This window comes from Zonotrichia leucophrys, chromosome Z (assembly GCF_028769735.1).
Source record: "Zonotrichia leucophrys gambelii isolate GWCS_2022_RI chromosome Z, RI_Zleu_2.0, whole genome shotgun sequence".
NCBI classification, from domain to species: domain Eukaryota; kingdom Metazoa; phylum Chordata; class Aves; order Passeriformes; family Passerellidae; genus Zonotrichia; species Zonotrichia leucophrys.
Genome location: NC_088200.1, coordinates 68,616,883 through 68,638,727, shown reverse-complemented (window position 1 = coordinate 68,638,727; position 21,845 = coordinate 68,616,883). Strand labels below are relative to the sequence as shown.

General features: G+C 40.1%; 1 protein-coding gene and 1 long non-coding RNA gene across 2 annotated transcripts; one reads left to right on the top strand and one right to left on the bottom strand.

Annotated features, from left to right (window-relative positions):
- Positions 1-2,541: 2,541 nt before the first annotated feature.
- LOC135460170 (uncharacterized) lies at positions 2,542-5,218 on the bottom strand. Its single transcript, XR_010443170.1, has 4 exons — positions 5,129-5,218; positions 3,467-3,709; positions 2,839-2,886; positions 2,542-2,673 (listed from the first exon to the last, which is right to left on the bottom strand). It is a non-coding gene; the product is annotated as an uncharacterized LOC135460170 (long non-coding RNA).
- Positions 5,219-5,621: 403 nt separating this feature from the next.
- ALDH7A1 (aldehyde dehydrogenase 7 family member A1) lies at positions 5,622-21,494 on the top strand. Its single transcript, XM_064736077.1, has 18 exons — positions 5,622-5,842; positions 5,944-5,997; positions 6,986-7,051; positions 8,627-8,707; positions 11,015-11,138; positions 11,748-11,880; positions 12,414-12,458; positions 12,792-12,869; positions 13,717-13,814; positions 14,785-14,826; positions 16,437-16,531; positions 17,384-17,468; positions 17,744-17,850; positions 18,548-18,664; positions 19,103-19,200; positions 19,366-19,439; positions 20,176-20,251; positions 21,003-21,494. The coding sequence occupies exons 1-18, from the start codon at positions 5,663-5,665 to the stop codon at positions 21,055-21,057; spliced, it is 1,608 nt and encodes a 535-aa protein (XP_064592147.1). The 5' UTR covers positions 5,622-5,662; the 3' UTR covers positions 21,058-21,494.
- The last annotated feature ends 351 nt before the right edge of the window (positions 21,495-21,845 follow it).

Here is a 21,845-nt window from a genome sequence, read left to right as displayed (position 1 = left end):
TAAGAAAGGCAACTGTCTCGAACTCTCTGTCCAAACCAGCTGACTGTGATTGGCCATAAATTAGAAATCAACAACATGGGCCAATCACAGATCCACCTGCTGCATTCCACAGCAGCAGATAACCATTGTTTACATTTTGTTCTTGAGGCTTCTCAGCTTCTCAGGAGGAAAAATCCTAAGGAAAGGATTTTTCATAAAAGATGTCTGTGACAGTTTCTCATTGTGATTTTTGTTTGTTTGTTTGTTTTGTTTTGTTGGTTTGGTTTGGTTTGGTTTTTTCATGTGGTAACACGAAAATTGATGATTAAACTCTTTCTAGGATGCCTCCTTTATATGGATAGTCTTGCCCTGTGTGAATAACAAAGTTGTTCAAAGATTCACATGTATATATTAAACATTGCCCTTTTTTCCCCCTCTCATGTGGTCTAGTTCTCAGCATTATTCAAAATGTATGTCAAATCTATCAGAATTTTTCAAATATGTTCCAAATTCTTTTGCACCTCTCCTTGTCGTTCTCTCCATTACTCATATATTCAACTCTAGAATTACACACTCCACATATGCCAGAGAATCATGGAAGGGGCTTCTTTGGAAAATCATTAAGTCCTTTTGTGTGAAAGGGAACCTAAAAGAAATTACTTAGCACCTCATCTAATTGTGCCTTGAAAGCCACCAGCAATGGGAACTCTACCAAGTCCCTAGGGATTGTTCTTGTTGTAAGAAATGTCTTTCTTACCTCAAGATGATCCCTCACCAAGTGCAACTTGTATCACTGCCCTTTGTCTTCTACATGCAGCAATTTGTGAAGAGAGCCTCCATCATCTTTGCAGATACCCCAGAAGTACTCAAATAATGTGATTAGGTCCCCTCCGAGCCTTCTCTTCTCCCTGAAGAAGAGACCTAACTCCTTCATTCTTTCTTCATGGGGCAGGTTCTCTAGCCTTTCACCCTGCCGTGGCTGCAGTGCACTGCTGAGTCACGTCTGGCTTGCTGTCCATCCGGACCCTCTGATCCCTTTCAGCAAGACTTTTCCCCCACCACACAGATCCTAGCCTATCCTGGGTTCTTTGAGCATCTCCTCTATGCAGGACTTCACACTTGTCTTCACCCTGTTCTTTCCTGCCCCTTCATTCAGTTTGTCAGGGTTTCTCTCTAAGATGGCTCTCCCTTCTGATGGATTCACCTCATTACCCAATTTGGCATCAGCAGTGAAGTTAGAGAAGGTGGTTTCAATCTCATCATCAGACAGTTTATGGAGATGTTGAACACTGTGGAACCCAGTATCAATCCCTGGCAGAGCCCACCAGGCTGCTAGCCTGACTAAAATACATCACTGATTGCTGTTTATTCCACCCATCAGTGTAAAGATATACACGACTCCCATGTGTGTGCCCAACGGTTTCCAAGTGTGTGCAAGGTGGGTTTGCTAGTCATTTTTACATTACTAAGAGCAATTTGTTATTTGCAAAGAAGAAAGTGCTTTTAGTACAGTTGCGGTCTATATGAGAACTCTAGAGCTGTAACACAACAAGACACTGATAATTATACAGTAGCAAGACCTGAGGGCTAAATATCAGATTGAAACTTAAGTCCAAAGGGATTTTCCTCATTAGTGTGTGAAGCAACTTCTCTGGATTTCCATGTCCTTAGAGATGAAATGGTTCTAATGATGGTTACTTACTGCCTTCCGCAGGTGGAAAAGACTACATAAAAGGTAGAGGAACTTGTTTTGGTATAGGTCATCAAGCTGCATCCAAGGATGCTTTCATTTTAAATGGAATGACTGCAACTCACTGGTTACCAGTGCATGGACAACATGGAAAGAGGACAAGCCAGAGTGCAGAGGTTGCTGTTGAACCAACTTCCTTTTCAGCCTCAGATCCCACTGAAGTGATCTTCTGATCACTTCTTGCGTTGAACATTGCTGATTGTTGCCAGATAAGATAATGTTGCCCATTGCACTGTAACTTGGAGCTAAATACGCAAAATTTGTTTTTGAGCATGCTAAGTTCCTTGTTGCATTGTGCACATGACAAGATACCTTGTTGGGCTTGTTGTTGTTGTTTCCTAAAACCTCAAACCATTTTGTCTTTATGGGATATGCAACATATATGCCTATTTCTTAGGATTGAAATGATTTCTAGCAGTTATCATTTTCAGTGCAGTGTAAATAGGAAACTTCCAAATATGAGTGACTGACAAACTACAAAAGTGAAAAGCACTGATTTGAAATATCTCAGGTCAAGAGAGACATTTTGTTGTATGCTTTCCCCCCTGCAGATTTGACTATTTTGAGAGCATGAATCACTATAGTTCTTTGAATTCCTTATGTACTACCACTGAGAAAAATACACAGTTCCTTCTGAAAATGAGCTGCAATCACAGTCATGTGAACAGGACAGAGGAGCTTGCTGCTCTGAGGCAAGGCTCTGTCCTGCTGTAAAAATATGTGAAAGGAAGTAAAATTTTAAGCATGTTTTTGGAAGCTTTCCTCCTTTTCCTCCCCACTCCTCTTGTTTGAATTGCTTGTACTGTGTTGAAGTTGTTCTATATTCACAAAAGTGTAAAGGCTCTGGGACCTCCTGAACATGGACATTTGGCGTCCACCCTCTTTGTGTCCAAGTACTGCTCCTTGGATATTGCTTTAAAGATGCAAGGAACTTGAACCTTTTCCTACAGATGAGAAAATAAGCAAAGAGGAAAGAAGAATTACATCTGAAGAGCCCTGTAGTCAATCCAGAACCCAAGAGTACAGTTTCATGGGATTCAAAGTCTGTCTCTTGGGATATTGCTGAACTGCCTCCCTTTCCAAGCCCCTTTGACTACAATGTTTCTTACCCTAAACTGGAGCCAAGAACTCCTGCAGCAATGCTCAGCTGATCAGATCTGGAAAGAAGGAAACTTTGATAGACAAGATGAAAACATAGTTCTACCAACTTTCACAAGCATCACTGAACTTAATCTTTTCATATTGCTTGAACGCTTTGTTTGAAGTGAAAATTTTAGCAAACTTAATTATAAACTTATGGCAGAATAATATTTCATGATCAGTTTTAAATATCACAAATTTCAAGATGTGCTCTCAGTGGTGGATACAACACATCTAAGTCAGGGAGAATGCAAATTGTCATGTTAGCATGATCACAAAGCAAAGTAAATTTACCATAGACAGATAATTTCTCTCTAAAACTCTGACTAATAAAGATTAAAAATATCAAGGTCAGGATGCCCATGTAGAACTAACAGAAAAAAACCAACATTCAGTAATGTGATGCGGGGCTTCTCCTCCCACTCCCACCTCCATGTATGTGGCTGTTGCACAATGTTTTTATATCCTGCAAACTCCCCTGTGATTAGCCTTGCTCTGCAGTTGTGGGACAGAGCACACATTGTGTATGTTCTTTATTTCAGACACTGCCTTGAATTCACACCCCATTGTGTATGCAACTTCTGAAGACATACTTACGTTTAGATGTGGACCTGGACTGGACACGGCAGGAAGAAAAAAACCTTGGGCCCCTCACTAAGGTTGAATGTAGACCTAAGCACATGTTCATGCAGTGGCTGGTTAACTCCCATGTGAGCTGCACAGTTAGCCTTAGCCCTGCATCATCATCACTGGCTGCTTGCAGACAAGCTGGCCCCAGGTCCCTCCAGAAAGGACTTTGGCACCACCTGTGACAGTGATATTTTCATCTGCTTGGATGCTCTAGAGCAAAAAATATGAACAGAGTCAAGTCAGGCACAGTGCCAGGGTTTCAGATTTTCTCTGTGGCTCAACCAGTAACTAGAGCACCAATAGCTGTGTGCAGCTGTTGCTAGAGAACTGCCTGCTTATGGTGATGAGAAAAGACTGTGGAACTGAAACTCAGCTCCCATGCCCCAGCTACTGCCCTGAGAGTCCCACTTTCTTGCTAGAACACAATGCATGGGTTGCAGCTATGTGGTTGTGAAACACCTGTTTGATTATGTAAAGGTATATAAGGCCAAAAAAGGTGAAGGTCTGCAGAAAGAAAACATTGCCACCTTTTTGATACAAGTTTTATAATGTCCAAATACATTTTCCAAGTAAAAGAGACAATTTGATTTAGCACGCAGCAAAGACAAAGGCAAAGCCAGCTCTTGAACCTTGCCAAGATTATTTTTTTACTCCTAAGCTCTTTACATCATCCAAAAATATTTTTCACTTGAAAGATTTACTTGAACAACCATTTCTTAAAGAGAAAATTACTATTTATGCTTAATGCAATTCACATCAAGGAAGAGGGTTTAGCTGTGGAAAACCAAAAAGTAAACAATGGCATTTTCAAGAGCAGTGGCATTTCTCTTCTATCCTATGAGTATGTTCTATCCTATAAGCTGAGACATTTCAATCTTAGTATTGAGGTTTATTCCTCATAGGTTTGGTCATTCAGAAAATATTGGATCCCTGAAAATGAGCAATATTTCATTATCACAATGAGTCATTTAAATTTTCAAAGCCACTGAAGTGTAATTACAGTAAAAATATGGGACAGAAACCACTTCTGGTTTTGCATGGTGAGTGCATATCAAGTAAGGGTGTTAGCCCTGCATATGGGGAAAAAAATGTTGTAATTTCACAAACTGGCATGTAGATAAAGTGGCTGGCTCAGAAACCAAAGACGCTAAGATTTTTAACTGACATTCAAACATGGTATTGGAGAACAGAAAGAATTATGCACACTCCCACATACTACTATTGTTGCATAAGGACAGCTACATGTTTTTTTCCCTTGTTTTGATGCCCCTTTTTCTTATTTTCTGCAGCAACTAGAAACACCTGACTGGGGGACGTCTCTGCCCCTGCCGCTCTAGAAGGGCATACGGAATGACACAGAATCACAGAATGGATTGCTTTGGAAGGGAGCACAGTGGGTCATCTGGTCCAACCTGACTGTTTAAGTGGGGTCATCCCAGGGCACATGGCTCAGATTTGCATCCAGATGGTTATTGAGTATCTCTAGCGAGAGAGACTCCAACTCTCCCTGGGCAATCTGTTCCAGGATTTAGCCCCCTGCACAGAAAATTCTTCCTCATGATCAAGTGGAACTTCTCCATCACCAGTTTCTACCTGTTGACTCTCATCCTGTTGCTTGGCACCACTGACCTGAACCTGGCTCTGTCCTCTTGCCACCCTCCATTCAGAAACTCATAGACATTGATGAGGTCCCATCTCAGTCGTCCCTTCTTGAAAAGCAGCAGAGTGTGAGTGGATTTCGGACAGCACACTGGCTGAGCTGTGCTGCCAGTGCGGGGCAGGGGAGGCCCGGTCAGGAACACTCGGTCAGGCCGGGTCAGGGGGGCTCGGTCGGGGGGCCGGGTGAGGGGGAGCCCGATCAGACCTGGTCAGGGGGGCTCGGTCGGGGGAGGGGGGGCGGGTCAGGGAGGCTCGGTCAGGCCCGGTCAGGGGGGCTCGGTCAGGGGGGGCTCGGTCAGGCCCGGTCAGGGGTGCCGGCTCAGGGAGGCTTGGTCAGGCCGGGTCAGGGGTACCGGCCAGGGGACCCGGCGCGGCCAGGCCGGCCAGCGGGGCCGGGGCCAGGCGGGGCGGGGCGGGGGGCGCGAGCAGGGCGCCGCCAATGGCCGCGGGCGGGCGGGGCGCGGCGGCCATTGCCCCGTCCCCTCGCGCTGGCGGCCGCCGGCCATGCTGGGGTTTCGCCGCGCCTTCGCTGCGCTGCTGCCGCTGCCGCGGGCACGGTCGCCGCCGGCTGCCGCCATGTCCACGCTGCTGATCAACCAGGAGCGCTACGCGTGGCTGCGGGAGCTGGGACTGCAGGAGGAGAACCCGGGCGTGTACAACGGGCGCTGGGGCGGCCGCGGGCAGGTGCGGGGGGCGCGGGGGTGGGGGGCGGCGGGGCCTCGGGCGTCGCGCCCCGTGGCCCGGGGGAAGGGGCCCTGCCGCTCACCGCTCTCGTCCTGCTCTAGGTGGTGACCACGTACTGCCCCGCCAACAACGAGCCCATCGCCAGCGTCCGGCAGGTGAGCGCGGCCGGGGGCAGCACCGGCGCGGAGGGAGCTGCCCGCGGGCCCTGTCACCGGAGCGGGCCGTCCTGGGGCCTTGGTTTGGGCCCTGCCCCTGCCCGCCACCCGGGTGGCGAAAGGCACGAAACTCCCGATTCCACTTCAGGGTCCGTGGGATGTTGAGTCCAGGGCGACCGCTGGTGCTCCTCGCAGCCAGGGCCTACTGCTGGCAATATGCCTGCGGCTTTCCTGGGAAGAAAAACAGTTTGTTTGCCCTTTTTTTTTTCTTCTTTTTTTTTTTTTTTTTTTTTTTTTTTAACTTGTCCTCCAGCCCTCCGCCCTGCACTCTTGCAAGCGTTGTTGGGAAGAGCAAGGGCTCCTCCCTTCCCTTTTCGTTTGTCCTGAGGGAAATTGCAGAAGAGGGGCAGATTGTGCCTATTTAGTAGGGATGAGAGGCCTGGGAGCAAGTAGTTAGGAGACCAACGTGACATTCAAGTAGTAAATTTGTGAATGTTTTTACTGTAAGAATAGCACTATTCTTACAGTAAAAGAATAGTAATCTACTCCTTTTGTGTATTAGGACTCAACTAACCCTTGATGCCCAGTGATGCTGATGGAGTAGGACACATTTGTATATGTGTGTATGTATGTCTAGATACAAACGTATATAAAACCGTCCGTTATTCTATATGGAGCTTCCTCTAACACCTGAATGAAAATTTCTGCTTGTGTTTTTTTTTTTTTTTATTTGTTTGTTTTTGTTTTGGGTGGTTTTTGTTTTTTTTTTTTTTAATTTAGGTAGCACATGTGCTTTTCATTGACAGTGGCTTCAGACAATTTGTAATATTGGATCCAAATTGTGTCAAGTTACAGGCATCCTATAAAAGTCACATCCTGTAGTGCAAGTACTCTCTATAAAAATATCTTGAGTTGGATGCAGAAGCTTTTTTGTGGCATTTCTTTTGGGGATTTGATTTTCCTAACTTTGATGTGCTTCTTCATGTAGGGTAATTTGGAGGATTATGAAGAAACAGTAAAGAAGGCTAAAGAGGCATGGAAGGTCTGGGCTGATGTAAGTTAATGGAGATTTCTCTTTTATTACAGATCTCTGGCAGAGACAGGCTATTAATTGCCCCATAAAGTGAAGGTGTAAAAATGTGTTCGTACTGTGTGTGGTGCATTAGCGCAAAAATCTGCAATGGGGACCTCAAGAAACAAACCCAGATAGTTTGTGTGTGTGATGCCATTGAGGTACAAAGATGAGGACATTGACTTGTGGGATATGTTTGTTTTGAAAACCCTGGCAGATTTACCAAGGCTTGTGCCCATGTGCTGTTGCCAACAGGTCTGGTGAAGTTCAGAAACCGTGTAGCAAGTAAACTGTCCTTGTGCATGTTTCACTTCCTGTCACCCCCTCTTCTGGGAGAGATATGTGGAGTATTTGGAGGAGTAACTTCTGTTCATCTTCTTGTTCCCTGGTGTGGAAAAAACTGCTGGTTATAAGCATGGGGGTTTTTGTTTCACCTGCTGTCTTGGTATTTCACAGAACGGCTGTGTGGTTCAAAAGCATTAGTGTTATGTTGTATGTAATAGCTAAGCTGTTTTTCCTTAGCAAGCTGTAGTTCCCCATGCAGACCTACCAGCTGTGTCCAGCCGGCACCCATTCTGTTGCTGGCTGTGCCAGGCTTGGTTCTTACAGCTATCTGTTGTTTCTTTGGATTTCAAAAGGCAATGTGCACGCTGTGTTTTAGCCAGCAAAGTAGTTTACCTCGTCTGAAGACAACAAAGTTTAGGATAAACAAAACAGCTTCCTCAGAATATGTTAGTGTTTTTTTTGTTACAATTTGTGGGTATAATGTTGGTAACTCTTAACATGTTCGGCAATAACCTGAAAGCAATCCAACAAAAAAAGAATCAACGCATCAAATGTTTCTTGAAGGCTTTTCCTCAAACCTATTTGTTATTAATTTGTGAACTTTGCTGTTTGTAATGAGCTTATTTGAAAAGATATTGTCTGTAGAGAGATATGCTTGCATGGTTTATGCATTTTTCCTCAGTCTTGTTTCTATAGAGAACTGATTGCATATGGTTTGCAAATTGATGCTATGCATTATTATTTACCATACTGGTACCACATTAAAAAAATATATTAAGAGTAGGTGTATGAGCTTAATATTTTCATGATTGAGTTTTTTGTGTGTCTTAATTTCTGCTAACAAGGTAAATGTCATACTAAAAGAAAGTTTGAAAGTGTGTTATTAAGTACACTTCAAGGCTCAGAAACCATTAAGTGCACTTTTATGAAAATGCTTATTTCTTGAGATGCAGCTGATTGGTTGCATTTGGGCTGATGTAGTTGAACAGAAGTAATAGAATTAATCTGAATGCTTTTGGCAATATTTAGTGAAACTGAAGTTTTGAACAGACAAAATGTTTGCACTGCTATCAGTCCCTGAGGCAGAAAACAGTTTCTTGTAAACCAGTGCGCATGATAAAAATGAACAAGTAACAGTGTCTTCAGAAGATAAGCAAAAAAGCACAGCAATCAGTGCTTGCTTACTGCAAGGACAGAAAACTAGAAGTATATATATAGCAGGAGTTACAGATTTTCAATCTCACATAGATTCCTCTGTTTTCTTTTGACTAGATCCCTGCACCTAAACGTGGAGAAATAGTGCGACAGATTGGTGATGCCCTGAGACAAAAAATCAAAGTTCTAGGAAGCTTGGTAAGGTATTTTCAGAAGTAGCCCACATTTTTTGGGAGGTGGAGTGGGGAATGAGGGTGAGCGGTATGTCAAAACTGCTTTTTTTCAGTAATACTAAGTTTTCTCTGCAATACTAACCTTAGTAATTGTTAAGTAATTGCTGTTAGTTCCATTAGCTTGCCTTATTACCTTTTAATTTTAAAAAGAACTAAAAAAAATTATTATGGTATAGAAATGGCATGAAGCTGTGTCAGCTGAGAGTTTGGTTACTTATTAAGAAAAGGCTCTTCACCCAGAGGATGTTTGGGCACTGAACAGGCTCCCCAGGAAAGTGGTCACAGCACCAAGCCTGACAGAGTTCAAGAGGCATTTGGGCAATGCTCTCAGGCACATGGTGTGATTCCTGGAGAGAGTGCTTGACCAGGAGCTGGACTTGATCTCTGTGGGTCCCTTTGAACTCAGGATATTCTGTGATTCTGTGAATTGACAATTTGTAATAGGAAAAGAAAATTTATTGTGGGCTTCTCTGGGGTGAGTGGTGCAACTGTTGCCCTGCTATTTTCCCTCTTGTCTGTCAGATAGGGCACTTCCTCATACTAAAAGTATCTTGAAAAAGACCTTCCCTTAATACAGAGCTTTTAGCTTTGAGCTCTCTCTGATGATCTGTAGGACTTTGCCAAGTGACATGTGGAAACATGAGGCTTCAGAAGTTGAGACGGTCTTAATGAGATGATCTTGCAGTGCTGTGCAGGACATAAAGGCTGAAGGACCACTCCTTTAAGACTCTTGCTTTACTCCTTTTCTTGCTAGGGAAGAAAAGGAGTCAAGTGGGGAACTTCCACTTTCTTTTTGCAGGGCTTGCCTGTCTGTGCTGCTGTTCAGAAACAGCTGTCAGTGAATAACTCCGTGTGTAGTCAAGCCCATATTGTTAACCTTCAAAACCTTGTTCTGCTGTTTCCCTTGATGTTGTCTCCTCAGCACAGTTTCTGTTGTGGAATTAGAGTGCTAACATACTTCTGTATTCAAAAACAGTAGAGCTTCCCTGATGAGTGTGGACATACAGAAGTTTGTTCTCTATTCTTGACCAAAACTTATGGCTTCTTGCCATATTTTCTTAGTTTTCCCAAACAGATAATATGCGTGTTCAGCTCTGCTAGGATTGGGGATGAATTTCAGGGTGAAAGAAGTGCAGTAGGTATTCAGGTTTTAGGACTTTGCCTGGCTTTAGGATATGTAAAAAGGAGCTGTGTAGAAACTCATTTTTCTCAAACACTGTAGGAAATTTCCAGTCTCACCTTGCCATGCCCTAGTGAAGTATCCAGGTGTTTCTACTGCACTTACAGACCCACTGCTGTGTTTCTGAGTAGATATGTCGGATGCTGCTCTGTTTTTGGTCAAAGATAAGGGCTGTTCCTTCTGTCTTGAGATAAACACAGGCATCAGAGAAATACAGTCAGTCATCTTTATGTTAACTTTCATATGGAGAGAAAAATCCTGTGGAAATCCTTTGAACCTCATGCATCATTTAACAGCCTTTTTAAAGTACAGTCATCACTGTAAAGTATCAGGTGTTATCTGCATGAAGTCCACATCTAGCTGTCAGAGCATGACCACAAAATTGTGTGGAGATAAGTAGGTGATTTTTCAGCTCCCAAATTTTGAGATTTTCTCATTTCTGGATGGCGATATCTTCAAATACCAGATTATTCTCACTGATATATTTCAGTGGAGTAAGTCTAACATAATTTTAAGAGAAGGATGTGGTTTCAGGGAAAAAAAAATCAATAAATTGATCCTAAACATCCCAGGTTACTAAAATACTAAACTTATAAAAGCATTTTCAGCAGTGTCTGCAAATGAAATCTTTCAAATTTGCTTTTAAATATTGTAAAATGAGTAGTTTGCTTATGAAAAATGTAAGTGGCTGTTTTCTTTGGCTGGAGCAGAGTAATCCCTCTTTTTCAACTCGTACCTTGTCTGGCCCACAATGTAAGCAAGCCTGCTGATGTAAATCCAAGGTATTGTTGATCAAAACATATCCTTAGTATTGGATCCTCCTTTCAAGTAGTTTTTTAAAAATTTTTCTCCATTAATTTCCTTTTTTAATTTCTTCCTGTTGTATTGGGATATAACCCTTGTCCAGTTGTCTAGTGTGTTGTTTCTTTAAGTTCTGAATAACTGGGGAAGAGGTGAATCTCCTAATGAAAAAGTGTGTGTTAAAATCTTACTTGGTCAGTAGATATGCACCTGACATTAAGTGGAGACAAAATATATTAGGGATCCACGGGAATTTTGTAAAAAAGTTTGTCTTACTCTGAATTTTTTCAGGTCTCTTTGGAAATGGGAAAGATTTTTGTCGAGGGTGTTGGGGAAGTGCAGGAGTATGTTGATGTCTGTGACTATGCTGTTGGTTTGTCCCGAATGATTGGTGGACCTATTTTGCCTTCAGAAAGTAAGTATGTGTTATTTTTTTTGTTTTGTTTGTGGAGTTTTATGGTTTTGTGTTTGGTGTTTTTTTCTTTAAAGAAATTAAGATATGGAGGTATTGCTTAAATATACGGTCTTGTAGTGCATCAAGATCTCTGTTCTGTGTGTTATTTAGGGAGCTTTAGGAATAGATGTGGTGGGCAGTAGTGCCAGCTATTGAAGTACCTAACGAAGTGACAGATAAGCAAGTCAGTCCATCCACTTTCTCTGTTCTTTGAAGCATTAGATTCTCTTTGGTTTTTTAATTGATGAAAGGTGGTAGAGAAAAGTATGTAAAAAGTTTTGAAGTGTACTTAGAAAGGAGAGACCTCCTTGTCAGTTATCGATTACCACAAGTCATCATTATGTTTAAAATAATAAAACTTTATGTTGTCAGATCATTAGCTTTTTGCACAGTCTAGCTAACCTTGGTCCAGGTCAGCTGCAGAACACAAATAACACAGCTCTTTGCAAGCTAAGGCTGTGGTGGACTGAAGAGTGATGCTAGGTTTCTTGCTTACATATTTTCCCTTTTTAGAAAAACCCGAGACATTAAATGGATGAAAACTGTATTATGTTGTGGCTTTGCTTTCAGGACCTGGCCATGCCCTTATAGAGCAGTGGAATCCTGTTGGGCTGGTTGGAGTCATCACGGCCTTCAACTTCCCCGTGGCAGTTTATGGGTGGAACAGCGCGATTGCAATGATCTGTGGAAACGCTTGCCTCTGGTAAGAGCTAGCTGTCCACCTTGCTAACAGTTTTCATAAATTGGAAAGCTTTTAAATCAGGCATGAAATTGCTATTGAGTGTCAAGTGTTTCTGGATATTTGATTCTATCTAGGGTAGGTGTAAATCATTTTTAGTCAGAGCTTTTTTAATTTTGTGGTAACCTCTTTTTTGAGGTGCTATGGTGCAGATCCATCCAGGACTTAGCCAGATGGCCTATGAGTAAAGAACCCAGGGTGAGGGCTTGCAGCTGTGGTAGTTAATATATTCCAAGTTGGTACAGTTAAGATTAAAAATCTGAATAAGCAGCTTTACTTTCTCTCCTATCTCCTACTTTGCTTTCATCTACCTCCTTCATTCTAAAGTCTGGCCTAGCCATTGTCTACATGGATTTCAGCAGAAGTTCTGAATGCTCAGCTGCAGAAGGAAATGCCTGTGCTGTAGATCAGAAACCCTAAAAATTGCTTATTTGAATTATTTCTTATTCTTAAAGAATTCAATAAGAAGATAATGTAAATTTTTTTTCACTTTCTAGGAAGGGTGCTCCTACAACATCCCTTGTTAGTGTTGCTGTTACAAAGTGAGTTCTGGTTTCTTTGATCTTCATCTCAATAAAAAGGAGAACTTTTCCAAAGAATAAATTTCATAGTGATACTTCCTTTAGGTTTATTGTTACTTTATATCAACATTTTAAATACTTACTGTGCATTACCCATAACATTTATTTTAAAATGCTAAATAAAAGTAGGCCACTTAAAATAGGTAATTACTAAGTCTTGCAGATCTAATATTCACTCCTGAGAACAATTACCCCAAACCACTACTACCCCAAAATCCCCAGACAGTTCTAATGGTTCATTCCCCATTTGCGCTTGTCAGAAATCTCTTAACATTTCTACATCTTTGATTCCAGGATAATTGCAAAAGTCTTGGAGGATAACAAGTTGCCTGGAGCGATCTGCTCTCTGGTTTGTGGTGGAGCAGACATTGGGTAGGTAATATTTCTTGTGTTTTGTGAAGGTTTATAAAAGGAAAAAAATATACTTTGAGGTACTTGTGAAGTTATTCTAGTCTCTAGGAATGCACATGTTGCCATGATTTTTATCAGTCGGTCTGCAACTCTGGCTCTAGTCCTGCATTAAATATACTACATATGTCTACTTGCTGCTGTGAGATCAGCTGCAAACAAAGAACTTGTCAGATATTTAATGAAGAGGCATGACTAAGGTTATATTCCACTTCTGCATATGCTGACACTCAAAGACTACAGCTAATATTAGGTTCCCTTACCATGTTCTTGAGAGTTTTCAATGTATAGTGCCTTTTAGATTAGTTGTGGAGGAGAATAATTCCCCTTTCCCATGTTCGTGCAGAGCTCTGCACTTGCTCATAGATCTGTGCTTGGAAGCTGTACAATCTAAATCATTTTGCTTGATTTTTACCATGAGGAAATCCCCAGTTCAAATGTATATTCAGATATATCTTTTGAGAATTTTAAGAGAAGGCAAAGCATATGGCAAACATTAAAAAAAGTCATAGATTTGCATGTTTTCTTGTGGATCATAACAATTGGAACTAATCTCACAATATACTTTAGACTGAATGTCAGTGTCACTACAGGTGATGCTTTTTGGCCTAAAAATGTGGATGGAAACAGCGTTGTTCCTTTTTTTCTGGCTAAGGGGAAGCTTTCCTGCCATTAGCTCAGTTGCCTGATGTTTCAAAGAAACTCTGGCTTTAAAGCTCTCCCTGGTTGAAGTTGATATATGTGGAAGGTAAGCTGCTCTTCTGTCTGCATTTCTTTTGTTGAGCACAGTGCTTTGTGTCCCATTGTGCAGGACAGCAATGGCTAGAGATGAGAGAATGGACCTCTTGTCCTTCACTGGCAGCACAAAAGTGGGCAAACAAGTAGCACTTATGGTTCAGGAGAGATTTGGTGAGTGTGTGAGTTCTTCTCTATTTATTTCCATGTTTGGTGAAGGCAGCAGTGCCCCATAAGATTTTAAAATAACAGTAACACAGTTTTCAGCTGTGTTACTTTTTTTTTTTTTGTCTTGGATAAATGGGGATTTCAAACTGCTTGTAGATACATATGTCATTTTCAGTTCTGTTAGAATTCAGATTTTTTTCAGTTTATCTGCAAATCCATAGTCTTACCATTAATGTGAGGAGAGGTGTAGTGGTGTCCATTAGTTGTATGGAGATTTTTAGGGTGAACAACCAGAGCTTATGGTCTTTTGCCAATGTGAATAGAATACATGAATACAGTCCCCCTCACCTTTTACTCCTGATAAATACAATGATGATTTTGGAGGTGCTGTTTTTGTTGCAAATATTTAAAAGTGTACAGGCAAGAATCTCAGCTGCTAGATTCTTACTTCTTAGTTTATGAGCAGCACCTTGCAAACATATTTTTTTGTTTTATACATTTGAAGTGCATGCAAGTGTAAAAAAGCCCCCCAGAAACCAGAACAGATAGCAAATATTCACCCAGATACAGGTGGATTTTTTTGTCTCAGATTGTAGATAAACAGTTGCCAGGGAAATAAATGAGCTTAGTTAAATTTTATGTGCATTTTGATCTTTGTAGGACCTTATTCTTTATCTATGTCATACTATTTATGCTGCTACTTTTTCCTGTTTCAATTTTTTTCTTTCCAGTGCTATTTTTTTGCCTATCTTTTTAAACTTCATTGTGCCATAACTGCTGTGCACGTATCCTCATGACATGTGATAGATGTAGTATTTGGTGAAATTTTCTGCTTTGTCTAGACTGTGATCTCAAAAATGTTTTGTTTATCCTTAAAAATATGTTTCATGAAGCTTAGCTCTAGTTAGAGGTAGTCTCACTGAGGTACAGGGAATATTTGCGGCTATGGTATAACTTATTTTGTGTTTTTCATTAGGTCGAAGCCTGCTGGAATTGGGAGGAAACAATGCCATTATTGGTAATATGTGCTGTAGAAATTTAGTCCCATAGATTATATTTGGAAGCTAGTATGCAAATATTCATAGCTAATTGTCACTTTTTTTTCTGTTTCTTTTATTTGTTCCCCCCCAGCCCTGGGCTTTTAAAAGTACATCTAGTTTGTGTAGAATAATAGAATGTTGTGGGATTTTTCTGTCTTTAGTATTGTGGAGGGAGCAGTGTTTTAAGACAAAGAGTAAGATTCCAAGGTCTCATAAGTAATCAGTGTTGAAGAGGAGAATGGAATGAGAGAAGCAGTAAGCTTCAATAATGGGTTGTGGACAATGTTAAACTGAGCAAGTTTGATTATAGGATAGTTTTAGTTTTAGAATCATTAAGGTTGGGAAAGACCTTTAAGATTGACTTTAGCTCTTAATGCAGCAACAGCATATTCATCAGTAAGCCATGTCCCCATGTGCCTCATACCTTCTGTATGCTTCCATCCATAACAACTTCACCATTTTCCTGGGAAATGCTGGTCTGCACTTTATATATAATCTTGTGAACACTACACTTAAAGCATTTTAGAGCATAAGTATATATATATATATATAAAGTATAAGGTTCTTATGATACTTGAAAGAAAAGCATAAAGGTATTTATTTCAGTAGCACATTTTTCAGGTTTAAGTGCCTTAGGGTATGATCCAGTTCCTAGAAAAACAACAAATACTACAAGGCTGACCAACATTGCAGAAAGAATATATAAGCTCAATAAATACCTAAATTGCTGTCCTGTTGTGCTGTTGCCTTTTGTTTCACTTTTCTCATATTCTGGACAAATGTGCTTATTTACATATATATACTCTTTTGAAGTACAAACATGATGCTACATCATCTACTCTTTTGAAAATCACATTTGAGCAGGTCCTTCTTTTTTTCTATGCTGCTTTGTAGCCAGCAGTATAAACTTGTTTTATGTTTTGAAAATTGTTTATTTTTTAATGTTAGAGGCCTGCTTTTTTTGGAATTGACTTTGAATGATCACATATTCATTGTTTGGCTGGTCTTCATCCCAAACTTTGTACAGATTTTGGATGCTTAAGAGACTTTTTTTGGGACTGGTTAAGCCAAGTGATATTTTGGGGATCGTTTGAGCTTCATAAAACATCTCAATGTCTTCTAGCCAGATGTATTTGTTCAGCTCATTGTACATTTTATATTACTGTACACCTGTGTGTTTTAGCTGTGCTTTTTGCAAGGCCATGTGGATACACTTTATGATTGTTACTTTATGCTGATAAACTACTTAGTGAGAGACAGATTGGAGAAATGGCAAGAAATTGCTTGTGGTTTCCTGAATTAAAAGGAAGCTAGAATTATTTGCAAACTTTATTGAAAAAGGCTCCCTTCAGCAGTTCAAACCTACAGTTATGTTCCAATTGCATGTGACTGATTCCAGCTGCAGAGAAATAGTAGGAGTTTCAAGGTGTTTCTTTGTATCTTACCATGCTGTGCAACTGTTCCAACTTGTGCAACTATTCCTAAAGATTCATGACCAGCCTGTCAGTTTCTAATAGTTTAGCATCTTAAGTCTTGTGAACTGCCTGTTTACTCCAGTAACATGCTCATATTTTAATTTTTTTTTAAGTGTTTGAAGACGCAGATCTAAACCTAGTCATTCCATCTGCTCTATTTGCTGCTGTGGGAACAGCAGGTCAGAGGTGCACAACTGCTAGAAGGCTGGTGAGTAAATGTGTATTGTCTCATTTAGGTAGCTCTGAATTTTAACTTAATTCCAGATTGGCTGAGAAAATGACTAACAATTCCTAATATTGTGAAGAGCAACAAATAATATTTGAAACACACTTTTATTTTGTCAAAAAAAGTATGTTAGGAAAATAAGAACATAGTTTCATTTCAGTATAATTCTAGCTCTAAACAGTTTCTTTGTATGTATTTCTAACGGTGCTTTAAGTCAGGAAAATAGTACTTGGCAAAGTTCTGTATTTCTGTTTTCATTACCAGAGCTTTGCTTGTGACTGCTGCAAATTTTGGTTCAGTGTTTATATTGCAGCAAAGCAAAAGTGCGTGTGTTACCTGCTATGTTATTAATTCTTAACCAATCATTTTCAACAAGTTCAACAGTGTTATAGTGTCAGTGTCCATCTTGTCACTGTTGGGTTAATTCAGTAAATATTAGGTAAAATGGATGTGGGTAAATTGATTCAGGTGTATTGGATGGGCAGTGATTCCTCAAACTGGAGCAATAAAATTTCTGGAGCATTTGTTCTAGAACACTAAACTGAAATGTTTATGGTGCACATTGATAGTACTGATCTGAGATGGGGTAAAATTAAAACAGATTTTTGTTACTTGGCTTGTTTTGAATTTTTATGATGAAGGTTTTACATCTTCATTTTCTGGTGTTAGTGCTATTTCAGAGGCCTTGGCCTCTGTCTCCGTTTAATTTTGGGATTTGCTGAACATGAACAACAGTGTTTCCGTTCTTTCATTCAGCCCCCTTCAAAGTGCAGTAGTACTTCAGGAGCAGTTACATAGGCTTCCCTGTCTTACAACTTTGTTACCATGTTTTAGTTTCTCCATGAAAGCATCCATGATGAGGTGGTGGCAAAACTTGCCAAGGCCTATGCCCAGGTCCGCATCGGTGATCCATGGGATTGTAAGTAGCTATTTCCATCTCATGGGTTTAGGAAACAAGTTGCTGTTGGTTTCTTTCTGTTTAAATTCTGAAGTGATTATAGATCCAAATTATCTTAAGTTTAGCAATTTACCAGGGGAAACAGCTGGTTTCAGTTAGAATACAGACTCAGAAAGGAAAATGAAGAATCTGGGTAATACTGGTCATCCTGAACAGATTGACAGTTAATTCTAAGATAAGAATATTTGCAAACATACACACTTTTGATGAAAGTATGCTTCTGAATCTTTTTTCAGCTGACACTCTGTATGGGCCTCTTCATACCAAAGAAGCAGTGAAAATGTTCCTTGATGCAGTAGAACAAGCAAAACAACAAGGTGGCTCTGTGGTCTGTGGCGGAAAGGTGACTTAACTTTTATTTTCCCTGCTACGGTTTGTGCTCTAGGAAAAAAATACAGTAACGTGATGGCTTAGGCCAAACTTGTACTTCAGCTTGTCTTGTCAGCCTCTACAGGATGTTAGGTTAGTCAGACTGAGAATTGTTTGAATTGGAATCCTGTCTTCAGGGTAAAGGCAATTCTGCTTGGAAGCTACTCTTACACCACTCCCCAATTGCAAGTGATAGTGAAAATAAAATTAAAAAAACCAAAGTATATGGTGAATGTCAAACATGTAACAAAGGAAAATTGCAGTTCTGTCCCTCGCAATATCTAGCTTGAGGAAATACTGGAGATATAAGACAACGACTTGTACATCTTCATCATATAGGATGTTTAATTCTCATTGACTTATTGTTCTGGGGCTTCTTGTCTTTCATTGGCAACTTCTATGTACTTTAAAATTCTGAGTAGCTTACAAGCAGGAGAAAGGAAGTTTCAGCTGCTAGACATTACAACTTGATTATATCTTTAGTGGACATAAGTTGTGCTTCTATATTTTAAATACTTAAATAAGTAAAATTTAAGTTATTCATCCTATCTGGCCTTCTGTTTCTGATTTCTCAACTGTATTGGTCAGACCATGAAAGATTCCTTTCCTGCACTAATACTAACCTGGATGCTGATTGGAACTTACTTGGTTATTTTTTATTTATTTTGAAGGTTATAAATCGCCCTGGGAACTATGTTGAACCAACCATTGTCACTGGCCTTCCTCATGACGTGCCCATTGTCCACACTGAGACGTTCGCCCCCATATTGTATGTGCTGAAATTTAAGGTAAAATAACGCTGGTGAAACAAGTGTCAAGGATGGTAACAGTAGAGTCGCAAGAGAGAAATCAGACATGTGTCACGTCCATACAGTTGTCCCAGCCCTTCAAGAGGTGGTGGCTCTTGTTCTGCACTGTGAGAGAGCCACTATTCAACTCAATGTGTAGCTCCATTTCTGTGAAGAGCGCTGGAGTTAGGGTGAGATACAAGAACAGGTTGCTGTTGTTAGTGTTCATGGTTGATGCTGTTCACACCTGTTCAAAAGCAGACTGTGTTCCATGCAGCAGTGCAGGTATTGCTGATGTGGCACATGTGTATTTGCCCAGTGCCCTTCTGTACATTTGTATTATGGCTGTGGTTTATTGGGTTTTTTCTCACAGAGCTTCTTTGTGACTGCTTTGCTTTGGATGGTCATGGCTTAACCATTGACACACGCTTCTTCTAGGAGGAAGAGGAGGTTTTTGCCTGGAATAATGAAGTAAAACAAGGTCTTTCCAGCAGTATCTTTACCAAGGATTTGGGAAGGATTTTCCGCTGGCTAGGGTATAATTTAAATTATTTTTTTACTTTTCTGAGGTACATAAGATTAGTCTTTCATGTCTTTTGTAAACATCTGCATAATGCTAGTTGAGCATTTTACAGCCTTCATTTTAGGGAGGGAACCTTTCCTGATCCTAAGGAGGAATTGTACCTTATCTTTGTTTGTAGGCCAAAGGGATCTGACTGTGGCATTGTGAATGTTAACATCCCAACCAGTGGAGCTGAGATTGGAGGTGCTTTTGGTATGTTACTTGTCCTTTGTCAAGGTTTTAATCAGTCAATTTAAATGACTAAATGTGATGAAATCAAAGTTAATTTTGAATCATACTGCTTTAGTAGAAAACAGCTATTGACTAGCAGTAGTTAGATTTAAACTTTTAAAAATAGCTGTACTAGGTTTTAAAAAATTCCATGTGTTATTTCCTTGTCCTCCTCTCCATCAAAGGAATGTTACTTAGATATATATTCTGGAAGTATTTAAAGATATGGCCAGGTGGAAAACTTTATAAAAGTTTTAATTAAAACAATCTTGGGCAATTCTGTGTATATTGGTAAGTTTATATAAGATTTATGGCATGTAGCATTTTTGTGAGAAAATCTTATAATAAAAAATTTTGCCTTTTTTTCTTTTTTTTTATATACTTAGGGTTGAAGAAGCATTAACCTTACCATTTAAGCAGTACAAGAACCAGCACATTCTTCTACTTTTGTCTTGTGTTAGGAGAAATGTTTTTAAAACAAGGTCCTTTCATGCCACCATGATGGGATTTTGAACTCCAGGGAGATATTTTTTTTTACATCAAGCATGAGGAGTGAGCTAGCTGTGTGTGTTGTGTGGGTTGGTAATTTAATTCACATATAGGACAAGGAAAAGGAATAGTTTTTCCAATTTTTTTTATAAAAATGTCTTACCTCCTGGAATTAGTCCAGATTGCCATATCCAAAAATAGGTTTTAATTTAAAATGTTTTTGCTACAGGTGGTGAAAAGCACACTGGTGGGGGAAGAGAATCTGGAAGTGATTCATGGAAACTTTATATGAGACGGTCTACTTGGTAAGACAGACAAATAAATTTAAATTACAGATGAACTTCCCAAAGTTCAAAACATATAAATCTTTGACTACAAGGATATTGTCTTTACTGAATGTGAGATAACCATCTATAAGTGTAATTGCCTTTTTTTCACATTCATAGCCAAAGAAGATTTGGAGGGTTTTTATAAAGACATTTTTTTTTAACTTTTCAAAAGAAAAAAATTAGGTGGTTTTGGGGTTCTCCCCACCATTGGTTGATTTTAAATTCATCTGAAAAATGCCTGAAACTTGTCAGGAAATACTCTGAGTTGCAGCCACAGTGAGGGGCCACCACTATTGCCTCTGGTAGGTCATTCAGCTATATGTTGGTTATCTATCCACAAATCTCCTCACAGCCAATAGTGGATGAGCATTAGTGTTCTCAGCTGACTTCCATAGCTCTTACCTCTGCTATCTTTTTTTTTCCCGTGCAAAGACTTATGAACGTGAGAAATCCCACCTTGATTTTTCTATCTGGACATTCTCCTAGTAAGAGATTAAATACATAAAGAGAAGTAAGATCCTCCATAAAGGAAGAGAAAATGGCAAATGTTGTCTTTTCCTGTATATGGTTGCTATATTGAAAACTGGAGTAAAGTTAGTTCATAATTTTAAGTAGGCAAACTGCTTTAGAGAAGTCTTGTTTAGATATAACAGCTTATACATAGCAAGTGGACTGCACAATCGGTGTCAGTGATTGTCTGGTCTATAAATTGTGGTTTCTCTTTCAGTACAATCAACTACAGCAAAGATTTGCCCTTGGCTCAAGGAATCAAGTTTCAGTAACAACCTTTTGAACGGCTGTGCTATGAACCATCCTAGAATTTCTGCATCAAGCAGCTCCTAAGCATCATGGGGATAAAAATTAATTATATGAAACAAATTCTGTCAGAAAATCAGCTACTCTTTAGTTGCTTCACTTTCTATGAATGTATTTACTAATTTCGTCTTCAGATGAGAAGTCTGTGGTCTTTGGGAGGAAGGGAGGGTGACTAAAACTAACCACCTTGGGTCCAGGTGGCCTGGATAACCTGTTGCCTTAACACTGTATTTCAGTACTAACACTGCCTCTATCCCCTCCCCACATTTTGCTGGTATTTCCAGCTACATCTGTGTTTCAAGCTGTGTGCCAAGTTTCCTGCAGTACCTGTTACTGAGGGATATTTGGGCTGCAGTACAGGGCTATTTTTCAATGAATAAATAAAGGAACATTTTGTGAAATATCTTGGGCTTCTCATTTGTTTTATTCGCTGGTTTTGAGCAGGAATATTCAGAGGACTATCCATTTTCACACACGAAGTTGCTAGCTGGGAAAAGAATCATTGGGATAAAAGTTCTGCTTCAGTTTTCCTGCCTCAATTTCAGAAAGGAGACTTTCAGCATACGTTGGGAGATGGAGGTCTACTGTAGTGTCTTGGAATCTCATTTAACACTTGAAGGGGTTACAGCCAATTCAGGTTGTCCATATCAGGTTGTGATACCCTACAAGCAGACTGGCTGGAGATGAAACCTGGAGATGCAGTCAGAGGAAATATTTTTCTAGGGAATGACTTATTGTTTACTTGTGTTTCACC